Source organism: Danio aesculapii, chromosome 12, assembly GCF_903798145.1.
Source record: "Danio aesculapii chromosome 12, fDanAes4.1, whole genome shotgun sequence".
Lineage (NCBI taxonomy): Eukaryota > Metazoa > Chordata > Actinopteri > Cypriniformes > Danionidae > Danio > Danio aesculapii.
This window is the reverse complement of record NC_079446.1, coordinates 12257495-12267024: the sequence shown is the minus strand read 5'-3', so window position 1 is coordinate 12267024 and position 9530 is coordinate 12257495. Positions and strand designations below refer to the sequence as shown.

Sequence of the window (9530 nt, the reverse complement as noted above, 5' to 3'; positions counted from 1 at the left end):
TTTTTGGTTTCTAAGTTTTGATCTGTTTATTGACATATATAACAGATCAAGTACAAAAGTCACAACTTTTAAAGTCACATTTATTTTTCTGAATAAAAAAAGCATTTCAACTGGGTTTTACAACACTACACTGTAGTAACAACTGATTACTTGGTGACACTGAAGATATCTGTGGAAAGCTGGGCTGTCCGAACTCTGCGTCATGAAGTATTTTTTGGATCTGAAGCTTCACCAAGGATTGTTTTGAAGCTGGTAAGCGTCTTAATGCAGGTGCTAAACTCCGTAGGAATAAATCGACTTCGTCCTGCTGTTCGTCTTTCTCTCTGTCCTTTGCATCTTTAGTTGCCAGATATTTCTCCAACAGTTCAAGTGTCTCTGATCTCCTCCGCTTCACAATGCTGGACCTCATCACTTCTGGACTGGTCACAGACGTCCCTGTACTGGTGCTGGCTGGTTCCGCTCCGCTGTCTTCATCTGGCTCGTCATCCTCGATTTTGCTGTCCAGAATAACACTGTAGATGGCGAAAACCATTGTGAATAACTTTGAGGTTGTGTATGCTTCATTACAATGCAGAACAGCAAAATGAACAACATGGGTAACCCTATTAAAATAACTACACACTTTGAGTAGGGCCAGACAGAATCTGCGGACGGTTTGTGCTATTTCTGCTGAGAATTTTGGAAAAAATCTGCAGATTTCTGTGGAATTATTTTGGGAGCATCATAACTAAAACCTTAATATGTGAAATAAAAAAATATCTAACTTTTATTTAATGTATGAAATGCAAATCCAATTGGATTCACATTATTTGGTAAACAAAGCAAGTCTCATATAATAATATAACTACTAAAGACATAAAATATTCCTTTACAAACTGCATTGTACATAAATCGTATAAATATTTTCAGTCAATATTACTGTAATTAATAAAAAAAACTGAATAAATATAGATTTACTTCAGAAATAAACAATTAATGATGGGCTAAAAATCTGCAGAATTCTGTGCGCGCCTAACTAGGAGTAATTTATTAAGCATTAGCAAATATAATTATATATAAATTTATAAACACATATAAATATCCATATAAATACATTAACAGATGTTAGTAAGTGGTTTATAACTGCAGATACTGTATTCTTGACATGTATAATGTCCTGAATGATTGTGATTACATATTTTTTCATGACTAAATTAAGTATTGCATCATTAACAAACTAGTTATTTGAGAGAAGTTGCTGGTTTTTAAAGATTATTCAGAATGCATAAGTAAATGATTGATAAATTATTCAAATTAACACTTATATATGTAATTATTCAGGCATTTATTAATAGTTAAGATGTTAATAAATATTAACTTAACTTCATGCAGTTTTGTAACAATCTTAACTAAAATAAAATGACTGCAGTTTAAATATCGCTAAATAACATTGAAATGTTACATCATAATATATTGTTAAATTATTATATCGTTTTATCCAATTTTATGTTGTATTTTGACACTCCTGTTATTTGGCAATGTTTAAACTTTTTATAGTAATTTTACTTTTTAGGTTGATACTGAGCCTTTAATTGTCATTTATTAGGGATTTATGAAGCATAAATATTTCCAGTAGTGGGTTACAGCTGGAAGAACATCCGCTGCGTAAAAAACAAATGCTGGATAAGTTGGCGGTTCATTCCGCTGTGGCGACCCCAGAGTAATAAAGGGACTAAGCCAAAAAGAAAATGAAGCATAAATAGTCCTCACTTTAGATCAGGTCACAAAACTGGATGAAGTTGAGTTAATAAAGCGCTTATTAACAAAAATAATTAACTAACAGTATATGCATGAATAATCCGATATATAAATGTTGATTTGAATAGTTTATTAATCATTTATTAACTCAATCTGAATGATCTTAAAAACCCCAACTACTCTTAAATACAAATGATTTGTTAATACTGCAAAACTTAATTTAGTCATGAAAAATTTATCAATAAAGTGTGAAAATACAACTATTAAACACAATTTAAATGTGCTTTTAAGTCAGGAATACAGCATTTGCTTATGCAGTTATAAACTATTTACCAACGTCTATTAATGTAGAGTTATTTCTTAACAAATAGTGAATTCATTACTTGTTAACGTTTAATAAATGATTCATAGTGGCCCAGTTTCACAAACAGGGCTTAGATTAAGCCAGGACTAGACCTTAGTTAAGTTAGGCTATTTAAGCCACATTTATAAAAATGGCCTTAGAAAAATATATTACTGGTGTGCACCTGGAGACAAAAAATGACACTGACGTATTTTAAGACATCTCACCGCAAGTTATTTTGAGTTGAGACAGCTCAAACATGCTATTTAATCTTGACTGGCCTTCAACCTTGTTTGTGAAACCGGGGGACATGTATTTATAATAAAGTATTACCACAACATGTTATAGTGGGAATTAAATAAACAGTCTTCCCAGCAGGGTCAGAAATTAACTTTTCCATTAAGAGATGATTGATTTCTGGAACGGATTTCCGAATGTAAATAATAAAACATTTGAAACAGGAGTTCACTGTGGGGCTGCAATATTTACAAAGAAATCTTTGTTGATTTATTGCAACTAATTATTACTATTAAAACATATATGCATATTCAGTTGAAGTCAGAATTATGTATATTTTTTCAACACAATTCTGAACATAATAGTTTTAATAACTCATTTCTAATCACTGATTTCTTTTATCTTTGCCATGATGACAGTACAAAGTATTTCATCAGATATTTTTCAACACATTAGTATTCAGCTTGAACCCTTATTTAAAGGGTTAATTAGGTTAACTAGGCAAGTTGGGGTAATTAAGCAAGTCATTGTATGATGGTTTGTTCTATTGCCAATCGAAACAAAATATTGCTTAAGGGGGCTAATAATATTGACCTTAAAATGTTTTTTAAAAAGTAAAAACTCCTTTTATTCTAACTAAAATAAACAAATAAGACTTTCTCCGGAAGAAAAAATATACAGGAAATACTGTGACAAATTCTTTGCTCTGTTAAACATCATTTGGGAAATATTTGAAAACGAAAAAAGGAGGGAGGGCGAATAATTTTACAGGAGGGCGAATAATTTTGACTTCCACTGTATATAAAATAAAAAAGGCACATTAAAATCAAGCTACAGTTATAGAAAAATGCTTTATTACAGAAGTGCTGATATTAATGTCTGTCTCAGCTCCAGCGCTTTTATTATCAGTAAGATTATAACCAAAAAAAATCTAAATGTGATACCACTAATTGTGCAGGACACCTTATGCCACCTTACCTTGAATTTGTAAAGCATTTTTGTCACAAGCCCCTGTTAATTTCCGACCCTGCCTCCGAGCATGCTACAGAGAGATTAAATCATGTTACTTCACTAAATAAATAGAATAATTGCCATGTGAGCTTTTGAATGAGATCATTTCAACTGTTTACACATTATATATATATATATATATATATATATATATATATATATATATATATATATATATATATATAAAGATGTTGCTGGTGTGTTTGAGCTGAAATGTAATAGACTAAATTCTGTGCTGATTTTGTCATATGATTTAACATACCTTGCAGTAAACAACTGTAAAGAGTACTAAAAAAACACGAAGTGGAAGCTTATATGATAAATCATGTTCAATTCTGCCAACAGCAAGTGGTTGTCATTATTTATAAAAATGCAGTCAAGTAAAAAGCATATATATATATATATATATAAAGTTGAAGTCAGAATTATTAGCCCCCCTTGGATTTTCTTTTTCTTTCTAAAATATTTCGCAAATGATGATTAACAGAGCAAGGAAATTTTCACAGTATGTCTGATAATATTTTGCCATCTGGAGAAAGTCTTATTTGTTTTATTTCAGCTAGAATAAAAGCAGTTTTTAATTTTTTATTAACCATTTTAAGGTCAAAATTATTATCTCCTTTATATATTTTTATCGATAGTCTAAAGAACAAACCATCATTTTACAATAACTTGCCTAATTACCCTAACCTGCCAAGTTAACCTAATTACCCTAGTTAAACCTTTAAATCTCATTTTAAGCTGTATAGAAGTGTCTTGAAAAATATCTAGTAAAATATTATTTACTGTCATCATGGCAAAGATAAAATAAACCAGTTATTAGAGATGAGTTATTAAAACTATTATGTTGAATATGTTAAACAGAAATTGGGGAAAAATATAAAATAAACAGGGGGGCTAATAATTCTGACTTCAACTGTATATGGCATTTTTTTCAGAAGATAATATTTTGTTGATAACTCAGTACTAGGGCTAGACAGTATCTGCAGATATTTTTTGTTATTTCTGTGGAGAACTTTGTTAAAAAAAATCTGCGGATTTATGCAGGATGATTTTAGGAGTATCATAACTAAAAACTTAATATATGAAATAAAGAATAATACTTTTTTTAGACCTTTATTTAATGTTTACAATGCAAATCCAATTAGATCCACTTATTTGGTAAACAAAGCAAGTCTTAAATAATATCCCTACTAGAAGACAGAAAATATTCCTCTACAAACTGAACTGTAAATAAATCAAATGAACATTTTATTATTACTATTATTATCACAATAATATTAGTGAAATTAATTTAAAAAATTAATAAATATAACATTTACACAAGTTAATACACGAACTCAAAGATGGGCTAAAAATCTGCGGATTTCTGTGCCCGCAGATTCCATGTGGGCCTACTCAATACTGATGTTTTTACCTAAGAAAATGTTTAACCAATATTTGGTGGGAAAATATTTATTTCGGCCAATTGTTCTTTTATGCAAAATAAAAAAAAAAAAAGCTATTGACGATACAGTAAATATTTTATTTGAAAGCATTACCAGATCTTTATAGATTGAAACATACTAAAACTAAACACATAATAGTGCATAATAGAGGTGTTTCAATATTTTCATGGTTGTCTTAATGTCCTCTATTAAAATTTTATTTAATATTTAATTCAAATTAGTTGCGGTGTACTCATTTTTGCTATGATCTTAAGTTATTTTATTAATTTAGTTCCAATTTTGGCTTCAGAATTAACAATTTTTTTTTGTATTTGTCATATTTTTAGAAAAAATAAATTCAGAAATCTGCATTGCAACAAAAAGGCATGTGTAGAAATTTGCCGAAACATTACGAGTACTATTGTATTACCCTAAACTAATCTGTACATTGCCTGAAAACACCACAGCAAATTATCGTAAAAGACTATAGGGAGCTACAGTTGTGCTTTTTGGAAGTAAAAACTCCATTCATTTTCTCGACAGATAAGATATTGGGGCAAAGTTAGTTTTAAATTTTGCACATTTGTAATTTATCCTTAATAATATAATTTCAGAAAAGCATTCTTCTTATTCAAATTCTAAATAGGTAAATTATTCAAGCGCCCAATGACTATCAAAGTATAATATTGTTCAGTCGATTAATTAGTGCTAATGTTGTTTTGATGTCATACTTGCATGCAATTTCAGACCGAATTTCAAGTTGTTACTGTTAAAAAAATAAACAAATGTGCAATTATAAAACCAAATTTACCTTAATAGATAAAATAGAGATACGGTAAACTTTTAAAGGCAGACCTTTTAAGAGCACGATATTACTTAGATATTACTTATGTTCTTAGTGTGAGGTTTGTCACTAAATGTGAGATTGAATGCATTAAAATAGTATATCAATAAAATATCTTTGAAGTTAACGTTAGTGAAAGAAGTCTAGATTAAGGTAAAGTTGTTTTTAAATTCGCACACTGACTTTCTCCTTAATATAATTTCATAAAAATATTCTTTGCACACTCTAAACAGGGAAATCATACTAGCAGGCAATGAGTATCCAAGTACAACATTTTTCAGTCACTTAAATAGTCCCAACGTTGTTTTGAAATAATACTTACATTAAATTTTACACCAAATATATAAAGTAGCAGTGAGGTAAACAATATAGGGAGCGTGTCACAAGTTGTCACTGTTAAAAAATGAACTAATGTGCAAATATAAAACCAACTCATTTGTAAGTCGCTTTGGATAAAAGCGTCTGCTAAATGACTAAATGTAAATGTAAACTTTACCTCAATAGCCAAAATACAGATGGGGTGTTTATAAGAACTGGACAACTTTTAAAGCCAGACCTGAAGTAATATATTTCTTAATGTGAAGTTTGTCACTAAAAATGAGAGATTAAGTTCATTCAAGTAGTTTATCAAGTGGTTTAGTAATGTACAACTTTGAACATAGTTACAAAAATATCTTGGAGAGAAGTTCAGAAGTTCAATTTGCAAAAGAAGAACCAACTAAAAACTGAGGTAAAGTTAAGTTTTCATTCGCATATTTGTTCAGTGACAACTTGCGGCACGCTCTCTTTAATTGAAATATTCAGTCTGAAATCGCATGCAATCATGACAGCACTATACACTACCTAACAAAAATCTTGTTGTTGATCCCAGTTTTAAGAGATAATAACAAATAAAATATATAATTACTTGACTTCTAGTTGAGCATTGGCAGAAGGTGGATTTTTCTGATGAATCATCTGTTGAACTGCATCACAATCATCACAAATACTGCAGAAGACCTATTGGAACCCGCATGGACCCAAGATTCTGACATAAATTAGTCAAGTTTGGTGAAGGAAAAATCATGGTTTGGGGTTACATTCAGTATAGGGGTGTGTGAGAGATCTGTAAAGTGGATGGCAACATCAAAAGCCTGAGGTATCAAGGTATTTGTGCTGCCCATTTTATTACAAACCACAGGAGAGGGCAAACTCTTCAGCAGGATATCGCTTCTCATATTTCAGCCTCCACATCAAAAAAGGTCAAGGTGCTTCAGGATTGGCCAACCCAGTTAGCAGACAGAAACATTATTGAGCATGTCTGGGTTAAAATGGAGGAGGCATTGAAGATAAATCCAAAGAAACTTGATGAACTTTGGGAGTCCTGCAAGAAAGCTTTCTTTGCCATTCCAGATGACTTTATTAAGTTATTTGAGTCATTGCAGAGATGTATGGATGCAGTCCTCCAAGCTCATGGGAGTCAAACACAATATTATTTCTTTTTCCACTGCACCATGACTTTATATTCTATACTGTACATTATTTCTGTTAAGTGACAAGACTTTTGTCTAAGAGCAATTCCAGTGTTATAGATGTGACATTCACAGTAAAAACTCAAAACATAAATTCACATAGAAAGTATACGTTAATATTATATTGAAACTTCTGTTTATATTTTCCAGAACAACTGACCACAGGGTAACAGGACCAGAAAATTATCAATCTGTAATCCTGTTTTGTACTTTAAACAAGAAAAATAAACGTGCATTATGGATGTGACAAAAAAAGCCTGCAGGTTTACAGTATACAACATACTTTGTAGAAATTCTGTGAATTAAACTGCACAACCCAAAAGAAACAATGATAATCAAAAGTGTAAGAGTTGGCTCACTAGAATAAAAACATTTTTGGTTTTATTTTATTTAATATTTTCACATTTATGAGGAAAAAGTGTCGTTATGGATACGAAATCTCTCCGTTATGGATGTGACAGATGTGAAATTGCCACTTGTGTGACTTTGGTAAATCAAATATAATAGTTTGAAAACCTTGACATATGCATTTTTGAGTATTTCTGAAGTACTGTAAAATACTTGCTTACCCAAAAAACCCAGAAACGGTTTTTGTATTTTGGTGAAAATTTAATTTTTTTCATGGCAAAGTTGACATTTGCACGGAATTGCTCTTAAGCAAAGTCAGACCTTACTGTCCTAATTAAGTAATTAAAATTGTGCATATTTTATTGCCTTTCATTGTGCATATTTTGTTGCCTTTCAAATAAGCCACTTCTGATACCAAATGGTCAACTAGAAGTCAAATTATTATTTGTTTTTCCTAAAACTTAGATAGGCAACAAGACTTTTGTCAGGTAGTGTATACATTTCATTGGCTGATAATATGATTACCCAATTTAGAAATTGCAAATAATACTTTTCTTTAATGTTATTATAAAGGAGAAAGTCGCCAATATAAAACCAACTTTGCCCCAATAATTTTAGAAAATAACCAATATCACACAGAACACTTGTCTGTCAATTTTTGACATTTAGTGAAATAAACTCCCTGCTAGCACTGTTATATCACTGGACTTGTGAGAAAGGTTTTACATGTTTAAATCCCCTCAGATACCTTCTGTGTTCTGTGGCGGGATCTAGAAAGTCCATCACTCTCATATATTTCCATTGCTTCTTTTTCTTAGCTGCTCGTCCACTCCGACTGCCGTCCTGCTCCAATCGCTTTTTCCTGGTGTATGTGTCTCTGAGGTTTTTCCATTTAGCTTTCACCTCTTCCACTACACAAACAAACGCACAAACGTTTGGTGATGATGGGTGTTTTAGCGCGCCGTCTGCACCGCTACACAACAAGCTGCAGCAAAACAAAACTCACCGTCGACTCCCATTTTGTCTGCTATTCCTTGCCAGAGCGCTTCTTTCCGTTTCGTGTTTTTGTACTCGCTGTGGTTCTTATCAAACAGTTCCTTGTTCTCAGAAACCAAAAACAACAACAGCTCAGCGTCCATCTTGACTACCATACTTCTTCTGACAGAATAGTGAGTGGTTTTGTGCATCGGCGCCATCAAGTGTGCGGGAGAGACATTTGTAAGCACGTGACGAAGGATATTCAATCTGATGCAAGTCCACAGACACAATTTTGCACAAAATGTACCCTATTAATCAATCATTATCAAAATATGCTGATGTTGATGCATCTTGTTCGTTTTGTGGAATTGTCTAAAAAACAGCTCCCCATTTGTTTTTGAATGTGGTGTAACAAAAAGATTTTGGGTTATGTTTTAAAGGGCACCTATGATGAAAATCATCTTTTGTAAACTGTTTGGACAGAACTGTGTGTAGGTATAGTGTGTCCACAGTCATGTTGGGGTGATATAAAGACAATACGACTTTTTTTTTTTTTTTACATTTCCTGATGTTAAAATAGGATCCAAATCCCTCCCATTTTGAGGCAGACCATAACATAACGTAGGTGGGTTTCTCCACCCACCGAATTGATTGACAGCCGCGTATTAACATTGAAGATCTGTTCGGCGCTCTGTGATCATCAATCATCATCAAATGTGATCAAGAATGAGTTTTACAAGTTTAAAACATTTTAAAACAGTACATGTTTGTAATAAATTACAGTGATTTTACCGTCTTGTTAGCACAATTATAAAAGAAGATGCTTCAATGTCGGTTTGTGGACGTTAAATCAGGTTTATTTTGTACATTAACTTAACAGATGTCCATACAGCAGTGGATATTAACGTTACCTTAGAATTATAAGGTTCTATCTGACATTTTTGTCAAAATTTAGTTATTGACATATTCTTATTAAATGACAACTTATTTACATTATGGGATGTTTTTTTTATAAGTTGCTTACAATTTAAGACTTTATTTAAAAAACAAATGTTACACACATACTGTTTGCTATATGGAATGCAAAAATTTTG

The 9530-nt window shown here is 31.6% G+C and overlaps 1 protein-coding gene across 1 annotated transcript; it reads right to left on the bottom strand.

The window, feature by feature from the left end:
- Positions 1-62: 62 nt before the first annotated feature.
- Positions 63-8647, bottom strand: si:ch211-207i20.3 (uncharacterized). The gene is made up of 3 exons (XM_056469607.1): positions 8465-8647; positions 8207-8369; positions 63-512 (listed from the first exon to the last, which is right to left on the bottom strand). Exons 1-3 carry the CDS (start codon positions 8643-8645, stop codon positions 107-109), a joined length of 750 nt encoding a protein of 249 aa, XP_056325582.1. The 5' UTR covers positions 8646-8647; the 3' UTR covers positions 63-106.
- Positions 8648-9530: the final 883 nt, after the last annotated feature.

Bases quoted from the DNA above. Each gene is read 5' to 3' on its own strand.
- si:ch211-207i20.3 (XM_056469607.1), bottom strand. From the start codon at position 8,645: ATGCACAAAACCACTCACTATTCTGTCAGAAGAAGTATGGTAGTCAAG. The intron at 8,370-8,464 runs GTGAGTTTTGTT...TTGTTTGTGTAG, and splicing joins AGACAAAATGGGAGTCGACG to TGGAAGAGGTGAAAGCTAAA. The intron at 513-8,206 runs GTATCTGAGGGG...CGCCATCTACAG, and splicing joins CCCGCCACAGAACACAGAAG to TGTTATTCTGGACAGCAAAA.